Raw genomic sequence first — 20,345 nt, forward strand, 5'->3', positions numbered from 1 at the left:
CTGCATGTGTCACTATACCATGCATACATAGTTTCTTCAGTTTACACAAAACAATTTGCTTGCAGGCTATTAATGGGAGAAATGGGTTATTCAGTCTGTGACCTCTTATGGTGGGTCTCTCCACACACAGCTTGTAATGACTGAATCCAATGGCTACAAACAACACAGGCCTACTGTTTCTACTAATAGAATAAGGCAGAGTTTCAGCTCTGGCAAATAAGCAAGCTGAGCTTGGAACCCTTTGAGGAAGACGTTATAGCCTATGTTCCAGTTAATATGAAACATAACGACCATAGAGATTGAGAAATCATACCAAGAGTTCCCATATTTTCAAATCAAGGAGCGGTGTGCAGCTACAGAGCTGCTCCTGCATAGATCACAGTTTGTGAGGATTAGCAGGCATGACTTAATCTCTCACCCTGTCTAACATGGTTGTTGCTGCAATTGAGAGATGAAAGATAGAAATTGTTTTCGGCCTACGCATGGCTTTGAAGTGTACATTTAAACAATGGCTAATATCCATCTGAGCACAGGAGGGCTGTGTTTCTTTTAGATTTGCATGAAGACATATTGGTGTATTTTTTTTTGCAACAGTGTGACAAAGAGGCAAACACTGGATACATCAGATGCATTCAATGACTAAATGAAAGAAACATGTCACTGTAAGTGCCTCCCAACCATCCCACCAAACCTGCTTGTTTAAAGATGTGTTTGAGCTCGTGGATGGCTGCAGATCAGGGGAAATTCACCTTTTGCGCTCTTCCTGACAAGACCAGTTTCAGACCGCTCAGCTGAGCTCTGTCCCTCTGTGCTCTCTGTTATAACTCCATTACAAAGACTTAATTAAGTTTCCAGCCGCTGCCCTGGTACTGTGGGCACATCTCCATTCACTCACAAAAAAGACTCAAGTCTAGGCTTATTTTTTTATTTTCTTTGCCAGCACATAACCATTTAGATCCATGCAAATGCATCTGGTCGTAGAAAATACATTTGGCTGAACAAAATTGATTGTTGTTGTTGAAATATGTGCAGTGTCCTGCCATGACCAGCAGGGGGCGCTGCACTCTAACGTGTTGGTATAAAGATTTGGACAGGGAATATTTCTGTTTTAAGTGTCAGTTTGCTCTGACCCATCGTCCATGCAAGGAAACATGTTGTATTTGTTCAATTAGTCCCCCTCCCCCCCCCCCCCTCAAATTACCCAGAAATGTCAAACAGTCAGCGACCCAAGGACATGTGTTGTCCTCATTAACGTCACCTGGAAAATATGAAAGTTGTTAAATGACCGCAGAGATGCTGTGACGTACAAAACATGGCATCGATACAAAGATACACATTTACGACAAGTTTCTATCTATCACCTAAAAGGAGTGCGATTAAAGCCCCAATAGTGGGAATAATTTAGTATGAATAGTTGGGAAAACACTTTTCTGCACATTAAAGGTTAGTACACACCTTTTTGCAACGGAAAGAATTAAACATTAGGCAGTCATTATATATTATATGTGCTAACTTCAAGAATTCAAGGATAACCTATTGTTGTAACCCTCCAGTAATAGTACCACAATAGTAGAAATATTCTGTTAGAAGTCAAAAGCCCTGCATTCAAAACTTTATTGAAGTAAAAAAAAAAGTATTAACATCAAAATATACTTCAAGTATCTAAAGATAAAGTACTCCTTATGCTGAATTGCCTATTTCAGAATAATAAGAGTAGTCATTATGTAATTATATTATAGTATTGATGCATCGAAATGTGCATTACTGTATTATTGCAGCTGGTAAAGGTGGAGCTTATTTTAAGTATGCTGCTGGAAAGCTTGATAGTTTACCCTTCAGGGATCTGTAAATTCTTATTTTAACCTTTAACTGTGCTACCTTTTATTTATCTGAATCTGCAGAATAACTTGTGACCCTTTTTCCTAAACAAAATGTGCAGTAAAAAGTACAATATTTCCCTCTTAAATGTAGTAAAGTAGAAGCATAAAATAGCAGTAAATGGAAATAAGTCAAATGGGCTACAAGTACTTCAAAATTGTACTTAAATATTTCATTAAATGTAGGCTACTCGCGTGCAGGGACTTTAATATCCCTGGTTCATGTTTTTCAGCTCGTCGGTGTATGTTGGGGCAGGAGAAGGAGGTGGGAGTGCGTAAAGAGTGCGCCTTGTTTGGAGTCATATTACGCACAGGCATGGAGAGCAGCGCCGGGGAGGGACTTCCAACATGTGGAAAACGAATAACTGTTGCGCTTCTCTCTCTGCTCGGCAGCTTTTCTGGGACAGCACAAATCTGCGCTTGCGGGGAGACACCTGCACGCTCCCAGGTTTATTATCTCCCAGAGTTAACGGGTCAGCCGCGAGTATTAAAGTTGTAGCCTGCGGTTATTTCTCGCTGGAGTTTTAATAATGTTAGGCAGCGGTAAGTCAGCGGAAAGCAGTCCAAAAGAGCAGAAGAGGAAAGGAGCCGAGAAGACGATGGACCCCATCAGGAGGCTCGGTAAGCAAACATCCAAACTTTTTAAGCTGCTTCACAGTTAACTGTCTGCCTCAGCCTGAGATAAAAACACCATAATATTAGTATGAGGACTTAAATATGTGGCTATCATTAGTATTCAGTGGTTTCTTCATGTGGTGTCACCTCAGTATCACCGTGACATTCTTGATATGAACTCAGTGTACAGTGATTTAATCATTCGTAGTAAAGGATATGATCACTGATAAAGATCTACATCTTGTGTCATCAACACCATTGCATAGATATTTAAGTACTCCTGTTTCATACTTTTAAAAAAGACATTACTTACTTCCCTCGCTAGATACTGACTATCCTCGTGAGGATTATTGTGTTTCATTTAAACATTTGTTTGCTCATTCAGGACTGTATTTTACTGTCTGGCTTTTTTAAAGAAGCAATTATAAGAGGAGATCAGCAGATAATGATACATCAACCAGAGTTGAAATGGACAGTGTGTGTGTGTGTGTGTGTGTGTGTGTGTGTGTGTGTGTGTGTGTGTGTGTGTGTGTGTGTGGGGGTGGGTGCTGTTTAAGTGATCATGTGTTTATGAAGAGCTGAACTCACTCACTCATCCACTGGTGTGATTCAGGCTCCTCAGCCTTCCCATCCCAGCCTACTCTGGCTCTCAGTCCAACACTGACAGGCTGCATGCTGCTCCTTCACACAAGCCCTCCCAGCTCACAAGTCTAACCCCCCCCCCCCGAAATAGACACCTGCTGAGCATCAAGAGCGCACCTGTCATAATGTCTGGAAAGACACTGGATGTCTTGAAATCTGCACCAAGGTTTTCACCTATTAATATATAAGTGTAAACTTGTGCTTGCAGCCAATAATAACGTAAAATACATGTATTTCTTTTAAAAAAGGTTTATGATATCAGAATCAGGAATTAAAACGTTTAAAAAATATATCCTTAGAACTGTATTTGGGACATTTAATGTATGTAATATTATGTCTGTATCTATAATTTCCCAATAAAATAGACTAATATGTAAGTATCCCCCACAACGTTTCTTTAAAATCCAACAAGAAATCACTTTACAATAGCTTATTACATATTAATATTCTTTAAACATACCATTGTCTTTATTTTGGCATTCACATAACTAACATCCGGCTCCAAAAGTGTATTCCCTGAACATTGAACCCCTGATTTTTCATGCTTTCACAGCAACGCGTGCGCAATTTTACAATAAAATTCAGTACACAATATTTCCCACCAACAAAGTTTCTAAAAAAATCCAACAAGTATTCACTTTTTAAAAACAAAAATAACTTTACGATAGCTCATTACCTATTTATGATCTTGCATCATATCATTTTGGTATTTAGATCAGGGCGGAAGTTTGTCTATATAATGTCAGAAAATATTGTCTCTCCATATTTCAGAAGATGACGTTTCTCATGAAAAATTACTTTAATGAGGAATTAATTCCCAATTGCTTGTTGACAATTTAGTTTTTGTGGATCTACTACTTGATGTTGTTGCTTCTCAAATTCAGATAACTAAAATCTGAAATCTATCTGATCTTGCTCCAAACGTGTAATCCCCAGTAAAGCCCTGTTTGTCATGTTTTCCCAGCAGCGTATCCGCGGGGATCCAGACTGCAGATTATGCTGAAACTCTGACACCAAGCAAACACTTGTTAGAGCATGATGTTCGAGTTATGAAACTATATCTCGTTGCTTCAAACTGTAATACGCAACTGTCAACTCTGCATCTGAGCGTCTTGTTAATACTGAATAATGGAGCCAGTGAGGTCACCCCCCCCCCCCCTCCCACTAGACATAGACCCCTTACAGCCATGTGTCGCTGTAAATCAGCCATGTGGTCTTCAACCACACCGAGTCTAAGCAGCTTTTTAAACCTCACTTACTTCAGATGGAAAACGCCACATTCTGTAGTTTCGTCATTTAAGAGAGTGGAAGGTCAGAGGTTTTGTGTCATGGGGTGTCACAGGACTAGTTTTACTTGTTTGTTTAAAGATTTCTCATGAACTCAAAGGCTTTTCCTGTGAACCTGAAGTATGTTACTGTTGAGATAAACTACGAGGACGATGTTGTCGGTGGTGGTGTTAACATAGGAATACGTTTAATGTGAGAAAAATAGGATTTACACAAACAAAATCCATAACGTCATTAACTTCATACAAACCAGATCTATAATAATGCTTTTACATTTACTACCAATACAACCCTTATGTACTGGAGTGTGTTACAAGAAAATGATGCATTACTTCTATCTGGGGTGTCAGAGACCACTTAAAGGATTTAGGGCATGTAACCCCCCCCCCCTTTAGACTCCTCACACAATCCAGTTTCCACCTGAATACTTACTAATCGGCCAATCTCAGAAGCCGGAGGAGAAATTCAGATAAGCGAGACGCAAGCCGTGATTAAGGATCTTGTCTTTAGTTTAACATCTCTTCTTAATTAATAATTCAAAAAGATAATTAACCTTTTTTTGCTTCAAATGTGAGTAAAGAAGCTAAAAGTCCCAATCCAGATATTTAAATTGTGATAGCTGATTAGTATCAGTCTCCACACAACACTTCCTTTAATTATTCCCGTTAATTCATTATGAAAGATGAAGTGAATGTGCACATTGTTTCCAGCTGAATACAAAGATGCTGCATTGCTTTCATGTTCAACAGGCGTCCAAGCAAAACCATTGGGACTAATTCTGCATTTCAACATAACATTCAGTTTGTTGCTAATCCTTGTTCTGGGCTTTATGTTCCCGGATCAGCCGCTGAGTCACGACTCCAAAGTGCTGTCCAGCTTTCCAAAGATCATTTTCTAAGATCATCTTTTAACTCTGGATTCCATCATTTTCATTACATTCTGGAGATTTTATTAACAGAGGCCCTACTTGCTGCCCAGTCTGTCTTGTTGGGACAGCTGTGGGACCGAATTAAGAACATTTAATTGACCAGTCACCCGTATCATATCAACAACACCTTAACTTGTCTATCTTTATGCAAGTGTAGAATCCTTGCTAGCTGTCTCTTGTGACAGTTGTAATGCTGAGAGAAACGTGAAACGTGTCCCGGCAGGAGCTGGTATGTGGGCCTGACTGAAGAGGACTCATGCAGACACAATCTATTACTGACCAGCTGATGGTTATTTTCTTTCTGATCCACCTCTCAGTTTGAAGGCGCTCCTGCTGCTCACAGTGTGGACACACCCTCAGAGAAATATTCCTTAAGGGATTCTTTCGAATGTTTGTTATTTTCTCACATCTGATCCAGCAGTGTTTCTTTTTTAGTCAATTTCTCACGTGGGATAAATCCTTGTGACTGGCATGACTTTTCTTCTAGCTCCTTCAGCAGGTCAAGTTTTTACCGGCATGGATCGGTTCACATTTATGCTTTTTAGGTAAAGGTCTCACAATTCGATAGGTGTCATGAAAACTGGAGCACACATGTCCTCACCAGGATGAATCATAATCCCTTTGGGGATAGCTTAGCTTTCTATGTAGCGTCATCATTCGGGGGAAATTAGAGCCTCAGCTTTACTTAGGCTTAGCTAAGACGATAAAGATGGTAAACATTACACCTGGGGAACAATCGGCATGTCAACATTGTCACTGTGCATGCTAACATGGGGATGTTCGCATTTTGCTCAAGGCATGGTGTGTGCAAAGTCACAGAGCTGCGAGTGCGTTAAACATTTCATCTAGCACCATCATCAGGTGACACTTTTTATTTGTTTATGAACCAAATACCTTTAAAACTAACGACATTCTCATAAGCCTCAGGTGTACTTTGTGTTTAGTGCTATTTAGCAAATGTCCCCATGCGACATGATAAACATAACATGTGCTAACATGGTAATGCTAGCATAGCTCAAAGCACTACTGTGCTTGGTTAGCAGCTAGCATGGTTGGAGACTCTTAACTTTCTTTACTCTCCAACTCTGCTTTTCTTGTTTATGTGTTGTGTTGAAATGCTTGCATTAACATACATGAGCACGGTTGCTAGTCAGTTGGCATGCAGGGCTTTGATCATGTGATGCAGTGGATGTCAAGCAGGCTTTCTGCAGGAGACGATGAAAAGAAAACACGAGCCTGCAGAAACCATCCCTCCATTTACAGCCTTATAAAGAGGGTTTTTTAAGAGCGTAGTGTGTCAACATGTGAATATGCCTGTGTTAAAACGCACGCTGGATTGGCCAACACTTTCAGGCTTGTGCTCACTTGTTCTGGTTCAATATTAAAATGATGCAGGTAGAAAAGCAAGAATGTGGTTGAGGGTGGGGTGGCAATAATAAAAGGTGAAGCAGTGGATTAAGACAGACACAGCTAAGGCTGTGGGGGCCGCTTAGCATGGTCAGTGACCTGCAGTTAATCAGGCCCATGTGCTCTCCTTGTGAGAATGCCTCGCATGTGGTAACAGCTTGGAAAAACAGGGTTGTTATGGACGGAGGGCTGGTAGGGGGATTTCTTTGTGTTCGACCCTGATGGGGAGAAATCCTCGGCTGCACCCAGTTTGTTCCTAGTCGGGGGGAGGGAGCTGAGAGCTCAGTTTCTGTTGTGCTGTAGCTTCGGGGGCCCTCTAAGGAACTCTGCCAACCAACTGACAGTATGAGGATTGTGATTTAAGGGAAAGTTAAAGAAAGAATGCCAACGGTGTCCAGACAAACCTTTAGGGGTGAGCAGAAGAGACGAAATCCTGAAGAATAATTTGACAAAGAGTGAGTTTGCTTAGACCTTTCCTTTGAAAGTCCTGAAAGAGAAGAATGCTCTGTGAGAGGCCCCATTCATCCCTGCAAAGGAAGCAATGAGGCAAAGCTGAATGTGCTTTATGAACACTTGTACTGTAAAGCTGTAGTTGCAGGATTGTCTCATATTGAGTTACAAAGCAGTTTGGTGTAACCGGGTACTTAACTAAACCTTTAAAACTCATTTGTTGATTTTTAGCTGTAAAAGTTTGTGACAAGTTGTACAGCTTGTTTTGTAAAAATGTAAATTTGCATTATGCAGAAACTTACAGGAACTGTGTGAATATTTTCTGTGTGAGTATCAGTTTCTGTTTCTGTGTGAAATTCAGCTTCGGGCCTTTCACAGGTCGTCCCCTCCCTTTTGATAACTCTAATCTTAGAGTATTATTTATTAGTATCTAATAGAAAACTAAAACATATTTGAATAATGGGCTTAAAAAACGTTGAGTATCATTTTCCTTTTCACCCATGCAAAGAATTGGATTTCACCCTGAGTTGTCTGTAGGTCATGTTTGAACTGTTGTGTAAACACTCCTTGAAAGTCCTTTTAACTTACCCTACAGTCCAAAAATCCTCCTTAGCTTCAGACTGGAGCTGCAGCTAACCATTTTATTCATTCTCCATTATTTTGTCTACTTTTTTTCCTGTGCAAACTTTTGGCTTTATGATTGATCATAAAACTTTTCAAAATGTGGCACATGTGCCAAACACTGCTTGTTTACCTTATGTGTTTTAGTGATACCACATGAATGGGATTAGCTCTCAATGTAAACCTGTATTGAGTGTCCACCATGTCAATAGAGCCCACAGGTTTCCTGCTTTCATCTTATAACAGACCAAATCCTTCCAGTGCTGAAAACAAATAATAGTACATGCCTCCGTTCTCTCGGCTTCTTGATTACTTTTCCATATGCTGGTAATAGTTAGGGAGAACTATTATGAACGGTACTGCCAGGCAAGTACTGCCCCGAGAGAGACAGACAAATGATCGTGGCTGATTCACATCTTAGCATTTGATTTCTCTGAGCTTTATTCTTTCAGTGCGTTGTTCATTTTCAAAAGTTTAGACTGTAAGAAAACGAACAGAGGAACATTACTTTGTTAAAACATTAAGTCACTTTTCAGGTAAATCCATGACAGCTTCACTCAGCACGCCGAAACCTTCAGCACAGGGGTGGTGATGACCTGGTGGTACAACATCATTGTGCCCCTGAGCAAGGCACTTAACCCCAAGTTGTTCCAGGGAGACTGTCCCTGTAGTTCGTTCACTGTAGGTCCTGTAAAAATAAATGTAAAGGTCATTTCCTCCGAGGTTTGTATACGAAACACAGCCTTGGGTTTAGGGTATAAGCAGAAAAGTGTTGACTGTATAATGAGGTCGGCTTTACAATTACAGTCAACAAGGTCTTAGTTTTATGGGAAATATTGCTGTTGTAAAGGAGTCATTTTAAAAAGCAACATCTACTGCCAGGCTCTTAAAGACAAAAATAATGATCAAGTTTGGAGAAGTGGCACTTACAGCAGTTAGTCACTCCCTGACCCCTTGATTATACTTTTTTTAGAAACCTTTTCGTACATTAAGTCTGTATGTCGTCACAATAAAAGGCCACAAAACTAAGACAAACTACTTGCTGATGACACAATGTCAAACTGAATCACATTAAAACTTCCCGTTTTGTTTTGTGTGTCTGTGTGTGCTCCAGGTCTGCTGGACAATGAGGACGTTCGTGTGATGATGCAGGGCTGCAGCATGGTGAAGGTTCGCTCTTCGAGGTGGCAGAAGAGCCGAAATATGCGGCTGCTGGACGACGGACTCACCGTGTGGTGTGAATCCACCAAGAGCTCCCGCAAAGCCAAAGCCCAGCAGACATGTAAGTATTCCTGAAACATGGCTTTATGATCGGGGAGAGTGGGAAGGAGAGCGCAGAGTGTGTGCCCTGTAATCATCAGCAGGGAGGATTTAAGGTGGAAAAGTAAGTTTTAAGAAGTGAGCAGGGTTAAGAAGGAAAATGAGCTCTGAAAGTGAGAGTGCTCATGAATAGAAATGGAAATTAAGACAGGAAATTCAAGCGATATCAGATTAGAGGAAAGGGGCTTTCTCAGGAAGGAAACCTATCTACAGGGAGTAATGTAGACCTTTCATCTGCCCAGTACAGACTGGGATGTGAGTCAGTGGCTCATTACCAGCTTATTGTTCTGAGTTGTTGAGCTGTTTTAAATTGGCTCAATAACAAGCCCTCTTCTCTACTGACTAAAGGGGCTGTTTGTGTCCATACTTAGTGATTATATAATAGATAATACATTCATTAAATAAATACATTCTGACTAAATTGACTTGGAATAATCTACAGATTTCTTAGTATTTTTAATACTCCTAATTTTCCTGGTAGTAGAAATCTCTCCAAATTTATAAAACTTACATAACACTAAAACTAAAGCTGCATGGCTAGATTTCTTTATGTGGACTGACCCTTTAAACATCCATCTACTGGTTGATTGGGGTTGCATGTGCAAAGGTGGATCTGACATCTGGTGGTGAACTTTCCTTTGAACTTTGCAAATGGAAAGAAAAAATGCAAAAATTAGGAAAAAAGGAAGTAGTGAAAAAAGAACTTGATGCAATTGAAACTAAACTTTAAGGCTCACCACCTATTTTACATTTAAATAGTTTTAAACTGCCAGTCATGCATTAGCTGTAAAGGTACACTATGTGCAAGTTACAGCAGTGGTCCTTATTTACAGGAACACAAATGCCTGCAAGAGTCAATAAAACAGAAAAATCTAATTGGGGTGTTAACCATAAAGAAAAGCAATATAAATGCTGAGAATATGTTGGTTTTTAGAGAGCAACATTCACTCTTTTAAGATCAGCAGAGGCATTTGACCTGCCTCATATTGACACAGAGAAGGTATTCAAATACAAGAGATTAGACTCCCAAAGCGCAGGGCATTTATTTAATCTAAAAGCCCATCATGGGAAGGCAAAACCATGATTGGCTCTTATGTCATTTGGGATATAATGCATATATAGTAAACACCTATAAAGTATAGGAACATTGCTTCTGACATGTCTCTCTCCCTTCCCTGTTACTGGGTTGCAGTAAGATGAGGCTCCTCTTGTTTTTGGATAAATCTCTCTTATTTTCTTCCTTGTTGCTTGACATTTAGCTCTCCCACCTCTCCTCTGTTAGTGCTCTCCGTCCTGATGTTGGAATGCAGTTTAATGCTAACCCCTGCTAGCTTTACAGAGAGGGGGGTTGGGTTGGCAGGTTTGTGGGTCAGCGGGTGGTGAAGGCCGTCTTGATTGTGCTGCAGCAGCTCCAGAAATAGACACAGAGTGGTCAAGTTGCGTGTAACACTCCTTACAATGTTGACAACAAGCAGTGTGAGGATATCTTCAGTGTGGTACTGATAGTGTCACACTGGCAGGCTGCTGGGGACCATATCTATGTGTTAGTGTGACTCCAGGATGAAAGATTGGCTCGGTTCCCCTTTTCCGAAGCTCCAGGCGGTTCTCCAGGTCCAGTATGATCTGGCGCCGCATCTGATGCTGAAAAGCACTTGGCATAGAATACAACACTTAACACTTAACACTTCTGCAGTTCCTTTTCTAAGCCACACACATATGCACACACACATTCCTGTCTCTTTTACCACGTCTCTGGGATAACCACGAAGAAGGAATGTGCAGTGATTTTGAAGAGGTGGACAGTAGAGGCTTTATGACCTACAGCAAGAGAAAGAGACTATTGTCAGGCGAGACACTGCTTATTACCCCACAGCAAGCTTCCCAAGTGCAGAAATAGACAAGCTCCTGTGCTGAATTAAGTTGTTGTGTTAGGATCAGATAGTAGCCAGTGTGTGTTTGGCTGTGTTTCTGGGCAGAAAGTGTTGCCCAGACTCACCAGAGCTCTGCAAATACCAGATGAATAGAAGTTGTAAATCTCAACCTTTTTGGCCAGTGACAAAATCATACCTAGATAAAAATGTATGAAGGGATGAACTGTTGTGGACTGTTGATCAATCCACAACTTTGGTCCAGACTGAAATATCTCAATAACTGTTGGCAGAGTTGCACACATTCATGGTGCCTAGAGGATGAATGTCTTTGGTAATCTCCGAGCAAATTGCATCTAGCGACATCAGCAGGTCAAAGTTTTCACTTGTCCTGTGAAATATATCTACAACATGGATTTGCATATTTTGAACATTCATAGTTCCCAGACAGTTAATGCTACAGATTAAACTACAGATTGCTTTCTTGTTTAAGCGATTATTAGTCATTTGGTCTATAAAACGTCAAAAAGTAGTAAATAAAATACCCATCACAACTTCCCACATCCCCGACCAACAGTCCAAAACTATTATATAAACTATAATATTTTAATTTACTATCATATATGAAATAAACTGCAAATTACAATTTTTTTAAGAGGTTGGAACCAGCAAATATTTGTAATTTATGCTTGAAAAATGTGTATAATGTGTTATCAATGATCAAAATACAGTACATTACATACATTTTCTTTCAATAGACTAATCATTGCAGCTCTACTTTGGTTTATGACTAAATACCTGAAAAACTGAAAACATTCCCAGCAGCCTCAACTGTACTTTGTGTTCAGCGCTAACTAGCTAATAATAGCATGCTAACATGCGCAACTTATATGTTGAACATGGCAAACATTATATATGCTAAACATCTAGATGTTAGCATTGTCATTGTGAGCAGGTTAGCATGCTAATGTTAGCGTCTAGCTAACACAGCCTCACAACATGGCTGTAGACTTTATAGTCCTGCTTTTGTTTATAACCTATAAATTAACTTTCTAAATCCTCGTGTGCAGCCACCATGTTGAGATTATAACTAATATAAAGCCATTAGAGGACCCTGCTCTTTGACTGTTAGCATAGAGAGCACAAACTGAAGGTGTAGCTTTTACTTGCGGTTCAGTTAGTGCTGTCATGAAGCTGCAGGTTAAAATTATCTCGTTGAGAAGTATGTAAAGTGCATGTTATGTTTTACAACCCTGTTGCTATGGCACTCTACTTGGGGAGATTTATGAATCCTTAAAAGCACATGATGTTTGACCTTTAGCTGCTTCGTTCTTTGCATTGTAGTGATTTCTTTGTTTACTCAACAACACAATAACCTTTTATTTTCTTCCCCCTCTCTCAGTCGCAGTGACAGAAGTGGAGTGCGTGCGTGAAGGCTGCCAGTCCGAGGCGCTGCGGCGGCTGTCCGGGTCGATGCCGGAGAGCCAGTGCTTCACAGTGGTCTTCAGAGGAGCCAGGAAAAGCCTGGACCTGCTGTGCCCCTGTGAGGATGAAGCTCAGCGCTGGGTGCGAGGGCTCCGCACTTTGAAGGAGCACGTGGCCAACATGAGTCAGAAGCAAAAACTCGACCAATATCCTTCCCAATTTCCAATATGCTAGAATAAATACTGTGTAGCTGAGGCAGCATTGCTATAGCGACTGACTCTGCTGTCACATGTGCAATCCCATAGTCCAAAACATAGCTAAGGTGAGCAGTGAGCACATAAAAAAGCCTTTTCTAAATATAGTCTGACTATTACTGTTAGTCACAAGCCAGAGGATAATATGACTGTAGGTATCAGGCACTTTAAAACATTAATCTGCTCCTCTGTCGACATACTTTTAGTTTTGTGAACATATAAAGCACCAGGCCAATTATCTTGTTAAAGCCATCTTGTTATCTCGTTTATTATGTTTCATACTGTAAACTTTCAGCTGCCTGGTTTTATCTTAAACGGTGTAATGTGTATGTGTGGGCTTCCTGTGATACAGTTTGCACAACTGCACATGCAGGTGACAACAAACTATAATTAGTCTCTTGCTATCGACTCTTTTATGCAGTTACATTAGATTACATTCATATCGCAGACGCTTTAATTGCAGTGCAACAAAAGTTAAATTATGTTCTGCAATGATACCTAACTCTGTGAAGGTTATAACTGTGCTGATTCAACTTTATGATCATTTTGTAGAACGTAGTTTGTAGCTGCTGTTAGACTGACAGGTGTTTCTACTATTTCGTCCCCCCCCATTTATATCACTGTGGCTACACTGAATAACATAAACTGTATAATGCAAATACGATTTAAGTGAATCTCTGCACATTACGAATCCAAACACTGCTTTATTTAATTAATTATAGTCTTGAGGTTTTAGTCTTGTTTTTATTCCTTAACCCACTTCACCTGGATCCGAGGCTACCTGCGGCGAGCGGATCAGAACCAAGACGGCAAGATGAGCTACGATGAAGTCAAGCGGCTGCTCCAGATGATCAACATTGACCTGAGTGAGCAGTATGCGCGCTCTTTATTCAAGGTCAGGGCCATCATGTGTGCATTATGTGAGTTTTTAGCACTGTAGATGTCATTTATATCAGCGTAACCTGTAAATGTAAGGAAAGAAAGATGTTCTGTTGTTGTTGTGTCAGTTCATTGTGACACCCTGGAGTCTAGAGTCTGTATTTAATTACAAAGCCAACCACTAACCCCCCTCCACATCTTTCTCCCCCCCTCTTGTATTCCCCACAACAAATCAAGAGCCAGTTATTTCCTTATTGTGGGGCGTTACTCTGTCCCACAGCTCTCTATTATAGCTGAATTGTCGGTTTCTTCCCTTCCTGATACAACTTCTAATACTGACCCTCCCCAGAGAGCTGTATTTTTAATGAAAGTATACACAGCTGGGTTGATTTATTATGGAGATGTTTTCCCCACAGGGAGTTTGAAGCACTCCCACAATCAAAGCGTACTGTGTTTGATATGTGTCTCTGTGTGTGTGTTCGATTGTTTGTGTTTTTTAACTCATCCCTATCCCCTGTATCCCAGAGGAGTGACCGATCCGGTGATGGTCGTCTGGATCATATAGAGATTGAGGAGTTCTGCAGGGAGCTGATGCGACGGCCCGAGCTGGACGCCGTTTTCAGACACTATTCAAGTAACGGCTGTGTGCTCGCCACCGCTGAGCTGCGCGACTTCCTGGGAGACCAAGGAGAAGACGCCTCGTTGAATCACGCTCAGAGCCTCATACTCACCTACGAGCTCAATGACTGGGGTAGGTCCTAAAAGCAGTCATTAAAGGCTTTGAAGAAAGAGCCCACAACATTTGCACATAAACACTGTGAATGTCCCGTTTGATGCAATGTCAAAATAGTGATTTAGCGTTTGCTATTCTAAACACACACCAAACTAAATCCTCTGCTGCACAATAATGTGATGCACTTTGGTTTGGGAGGAAGAACTAAGAGGTTAGCACTAGCAATAGGAGCCACCATGGCTGAAATAAGAAATAAAATGCAACCCACAAAAACTTCATTAACAGAATATTGAAGGAAAAAGGTGTCAAAGTAAAGTTTGAGGGTTTTTTATTTGCACAAATTCAAATCTAGGGTTAGGGTTAGGGTTAGGGTTAGGGTTAGGGTTAGAGAAACTCACTAATACATTAAATAAGTAAATATTCATATATGTCAATTATATGTATTGTTCACGTGAACAACGGTGTTTGCAGCTCAGAAGAACCGCTTCATGACGCAGAACGGTTTCACCATGTACATGCTGTCCCGGGAGAATGACGTGGTTAACCCTGACCACGCCAGAATCTACCAGGACATGAGCCGTCCTTTGACCCACTACTTCATCTCCTCGTCGCACAACACTTACCTTACCAAGGACCAAGTCACCGGCGCCAGCAGCACTGAGCCATACATCAGGTGATCACACAGAGACGAGTAAAACATCTTCTAAACTGCTCATATTTTAGCTTCATCAAAACCTATTTAGATGTTGTTAACGTGTATGATCCTCAGACATGCAAAGGGCCCCACTATCTCTCCTACATAAGAACAAGAGCCACAGATTCAAAGATACATATTTTAGGTTGTTTTGCATCTCTGTTTGGTGAGGTGTCTCTATGTGATCGTTTGGTGTCTCTATGTGATCGTTTGGTGTCTCTATGTGATCGTTTGGTGTCTCTATGTGATCGTTTGGTGTCTCTATGTGGTCTTTGTGGTTGTTTTCGGTCTCTTTTTGTCGTTTTCTGTCTGTTAGTGGTTGTTTGATTTACTTCCAAACAAGAAAAGGTTAACAGTGACTTCAAACAAAGGCTTCCCCATAACCTCTTGGCCTCTGGGCCAGAGCCCATCTATGGATCCTTCTGTGCTGTGAGATTAAGTAATGTGTCTTTCACTGACAGGGCTCTGAATCAGGGTTGTCGCTGTGTTGAGCTGGACTGCTGGGATGGAGATAAAGGTGAACCTGTCATCTACCATGGCCACACTTTGACCTCCAAAGTGCCTTTCAAGGAAGTAATTGAAACCATCGCCCAGTACGCCTTCAAGGTAAGAGGAACTTGATTTGATGGTGTGAATCCTCCGCTTTGTCAGAATGCTTGCTGCTCCTTGTTACTGCTAATGGAACAAGTGGTCAGTGATCTAATTGAATTTAATGGCTTTGCCATATGTGTTTTTCTTGTGTTTCTCCCTGCAGGCGTCTCCATATCCTCTAATCCTGTCCTTGGAGACCCACTGTTCTGTTGAGCAGCAGGCTGTCATGGCCAAACACCTCCGCACCATCCTGGGCAGCAAACTGCTCACCAAGCCCCTCAGTGCCCAGCCACCGAAGGATCTGCCATCTCCTGAGGTACAACACATACAGCTGGATGCTTTTTCAAAGACCTCTGGCTGTCTGGTCTCCTAATGAAGTAATTTGTTCCAATGACCTTCTTTGCAGGAGCTTAAGGGGCGTATTCTGGTAAAAGGGAAGAGGCTGGTTCCTCACTTGGGCCAGCTGGGAAAGAATGGTAGCTGTGCCAGCTTCTCCTCAAGCTCTGAAGATGAAGTAGCAATCAGCAATAAGAATACCCCCAAGAACGACCCTGCAAAGGTCAGTTCAGGAAGATTTGTCATTAAACTTAAGCTTTATAGATTATCGGCCAATTTACATTTATGTTTGCATTTGCCCTTCTCAGTTCTGTTCTAAACTGAGCCCAGAGCTCTCGGAGCTGGTGGTGTACTGCAGAAGTGTCCCCTTCCGTGGCTTTGAAAACGCATCTGAAAAACCTCCGAGTGACATGTCCTCCTTCTCTGAAAGCGATGCCCTTAGGCTCATCAAAGACTCGGGTACAACTGTGGAAATGATTGCATCTTGACGTTACAAAGAGAAAGTCAAACATTGCTTTACTGCAGCTGATTCTACACAAAACATAATCAGCCTCCAGTGTATCATGGCATGCGGCTTTCTTCTTTTCATTTTCAGGAAAGCTTTTTGTGAGACACAACAGCAGGCAGCTGAGCCGGATCTACCCCTCTGGCCAGCGCCTCCAATCATCCAACTATGATCCTCAGGAAATGTGGAACGGTGGCTGCCAGATGGGTTAGTACTCCAGACTAGAAGCTTTGTTTTCGTTCTGATGGCAGCAAATTAAGGCAATTAATTTGGAAAACATTATGTGGTCAGTAAGTGCCAAATTGCTGCTACATCAACACATTGATGTCATCAGCTTTTATTGACTGACAGCGTTCACAGATGCTGAAATGATTGCCGTCGGCATGTTTGTGGCTTGCCGTGTTACTGACTCCTCTCTGCTGTGCAGTGGCTCTGAACTTCCAAACGCCCGGGGAGCAGATGGACCTGAACCAGGGACGCTTCCTCCCCAATGGTCGCTGTGGATATGTTCTTAAACCGGGCTTTCTGTCCAGCCCCACTTCCGACTTTAACCCAGAGAACACGGGAGGAGGCCCCGGTCACACCCCCACCCAGCTGACTATACGAGTGAGTGGTGAACTATTGTAGTAACAGTCATTTTGATCGGTTGTCTCAAATCCATTAGATTATTGACAGACTACACTGCAATTTTTGACTTACATTGTTTAATTAGATGAGTGCTTTTGTCTTCTTGTTTGTACTACTATTTGTGTTTCTGTCTCCTCTGTACATGCAACATTGTCTGTCCGTTAAGAGGTCTCCCTCCTCTGATTTCTTAATTATTTCCCATTAAAGATTTTTTTGAAATGGCCCTAACCTTATCTGAAATTAGGTTCTAAATATAGAGGGTGTCGTATGCTTCACAGATTGTGAGGCCCTTTGAGGCATATTCGTGATTTTGGGCTACAAATATAATTTTCCCATCAGCATTTCATGTGAAAACTGACTTTTTACACTTTACTTACAGATTATATCTGCGCAGCAGCTGCCGAAAATCGACAACGAGAAGGTTAGCGCAATTGTGGACCCACAAGTGTGGGTGGAAATTCATGGGGTGGCTATTGATAATGCAAGAAACAAAACCCACCGCATTGACAACAATGGTAATTACAGATAACTAATTCTGTATTTAGATGCAAACCTGTTATTGCTGTGAAATGATGTAACGCTGTAATGCTTTTCATAATTGTTTTATATGGTAACTGTGTATGAGTCAATAGATGGCAGCATTAAGCAGCACAGATCTTTGACATATGTTTGAACATTTGACATTTTATACAAGAGCCTTTTCCTGTCCAAGGCCGTGATTAGTTTGTTTCAAAGGTATATTGCTGGATGGTGTATTTACAGCTCTTGTGCGCCCTCTACAGGTTTCAACCCACGATGGGACTGCACTCTGAGCTTCCAGCTGCAGGTCCCTGAACTGGTCCTGGTGCGGTTCGTAGTGGAGGACCACGATCACACTGCCAAAAATGACTTTGTTGGGCAGTTCACTTTACCTTTCATAAGCCTACGAACAGGTGCTCATAAAGACCCCCTGTGCACATTGTGAACCTGTCCTCTCTGTTGCATGTCGGTTACAATGTGTGTAATATACTTTTTCTTCTCAGGTTATCGACACGTTCATTTATTGAGGGCAGATGGTTCCAGTCTGTCCCCCGGCACACTCTTCATCCATGTCAAAGTGACCCGCAAAGGAGTTCCCATCAAAACTGTGTCCGAGCGTATGGCCATCGCTAAAGGCAAGCCATGACGTGCATCTAAACTAGATGGAAAGCTGCATTTACTGACAACAAAAGGCTTTTGGAAAAGGAGCTCTGAATGTGAGAGGAGAGAGACGCCCAGCCTCCCAGTCCAGACCTCAAGTGCTCCCATTGACACTGAGCCACTGCAGGAGGAAAGATGTTGTTTATCAGAGATGAAGAAGCGCGCTGGCTCTTAGCAAATAAATTGCTTCTAGATAATGAATCCATGAAGCACTGCGGGAGTATCTGGTCTCGTCCAGGGCACTGAGGATTGTGGTTCATAATATAGCTGATATGGGACTTGTTACAAAACTAGTTATAATGTTGTTAACGCTCATGTGTAGGTGGTTATTCCCTTGATGTTTTACACTAAATGAAGATGTCTTATTTCATCCTTTTGTATTTTCAAAATATTTTAACATTTTTAAACTAAAGCATTTGGCTAAAACTTAAAGAATGAGGATAGTTTAGCAAGAAAAAGCACTTAACTGAGGCGGCCTTATAAGGTATTAGTGGGAATCCCACCATGTGATTATAAAATTATGAATATTAGTGTTTTATGAATGATCATTTTAACACTAACTGTGATGTAATGCAGATGTAATAATGTGTCACAGGTGGTTTTGTCCATGAAGGTTGAACAAATGATGAAATTGTCTAATTTGATACTCGAGATACTCGGCACTTTTAAGTTTATGGCAATATATTTCCACAACTTACAAATGAACTTGAAATATAAACAGTATTAACTTTAACTTAACTTTCTTAAAAATGTTAATTGTTGTATTTGCGTCAGTATAATTTCACAAATGTTAAAAATAATGATTACGTGTTTGACTTTTGGTTATATTTGTTTGTTTCTTTGTCTCTTTTCTGTTAATAACCCTGCATAATTATTTTTGTTGCTAAATTTAATTTGTACATTCAGATCTATAAAAAATGTGGTTAAACACTAAATGCAATAATCTTAAACACTAACCCTAATTACGTCAGGCTACAGGGAATCATTTAGTATTATAAAGAGCTTCCCTGATAATAAAATGGACGCAGTAATGAAAGGTGCTGCACGTGGATTACTGCAATTACAGAGTATATGATCTCGATTGATTTTAATAGCATGTAACAAGTGGTGCAGTGTTAAAGATAAAAGCCAATGTTGTGTGAATGTTGGTATTATGTATGCAAGAGAAAATACTGTTTTCATAAAAGCACTAATAACACGTTTCTGTGTGAACCCTTTTTGTTGTTGTTGAGACAAAGTGTATGTGTGTGTGTGTGTGTGTGTGTGTGTGTGTGTGTGTGTGTGTGTGTGTGTGTTAGTGGTATTAGTACTTGTACTTAAGTAAAGGATCTGAAGACTTCTTCCACCACTGCACATTTCTCTATTAATACCAGATATCAGTCTAGGTTATACACCGTGCGTATCCGCCCCTCACGCTTCCTGACAAATGCTTCAGTGTTTAATTAAATGTCACTTTAGATTAAATCCAAAACACATGGCTCTAATCGTGCTTGTGTGTACGTGTGAGAAGAAGAAGAGATTAAATACATCAAATCACAAACATTTTATTGGGGTCGCAAGAATGGAAATACATGCTTCAAAACATGTATGTATTATAACCTCTTATATATATTTTTTTTCTTCTCTTTATTGCAAAATAAATGCAATAACAAACATTAGACTTAGGTTAAGAGGGTAAATTAATTATCTCATTAAAAAGAATGGATTTAAGGCTTGAAGGTTTGTAGAGTGCTGAGTAGTTTATTGTTGCATTTCATTTATAAAAACTTTAAATAAAAGGTTTTCTGTTATAGAATTTACTTTTGGGAATGTGAAGTGTGTGACACTGTCTAACTTGCAAAAAAATATTTTAATTTGCAATAAAAATATACAATTTCATTTTTGTTTTGAACTGCAGATATCACAAAAAGCTCATATTTGAATAGTAATGAAAAATAAACAGAAATATTACACCGAATAAATTGGATCCCTAAAAAAAACAAGTATAAGGACGGCTCCAAAACTAGTGTATGGTTGAGTCACCTCCAACTCCACAGAAAGAAGAATTAATATCAATGACTTATTTTGTTATAATTATGTTTGCTGGGTAGCATCGATGGAGAAGATC

At 40.6% G+C, this 20,345-nt stretch overlaps 1 protein-coding gene across 1 annotated transcript; it reads left to right on the plus strand.

Moving 5' to 3' along the window:
• The first annotated feature begins 2,138 nt into the window (after window positions 1-2,138).
• Window positions 2,139-20,048, plus strand: LOC115012633 (1-phosphatidylinositol 4,5-bisphosphate phosphodiesterase delta-3-A-like). Its single transcript, XM_029438332.1, has 15 exons — window positions 2,139-2,498; window positions 8,942-9,109; window positions 12,418-12,646; window positions 13,460-13,589; window positions 14,099-14,324; window positions 14,778-14,979; window positions 15,462-15,606; window positions 15,755-15,907; window positions 15,998-16,150; window positions 16,236-16,386; window positions 16,523-16,639; window positions 16,860-17,038; window positions 17,439-17,574; window positions 17,842-17,991; window positions 18,082-20,048. The coding sequence occupies exons 1-15, from the start codon at window positions 2,408-2,410 to the stop codon at window positions 18,222-18,224; spliced, it is 2,373 nt and encodes a 790-aa protein (XP_029294192.1). The 5' UTR covers window positions 2,139-2,407; the 3' UTR covers window positions 18,225-20,048.
• Window positions 20,049-20,345: the final 297 nt, after the last annotated feature.

This window comes from Cottoperca gobio, chromosome 8 (genome assembly GCF_900634415.1).
Source record: "Cottoperca gobio chromosome 8, fCotGob3.1, whole genome shotgun sequence".
Taxonomy (NCBI): Eukaryota; Metazoa; Chordata; class Actinopteri; order Perciformes; family Bovichtidae; genus Cottoperca; species Cottoperca gobio.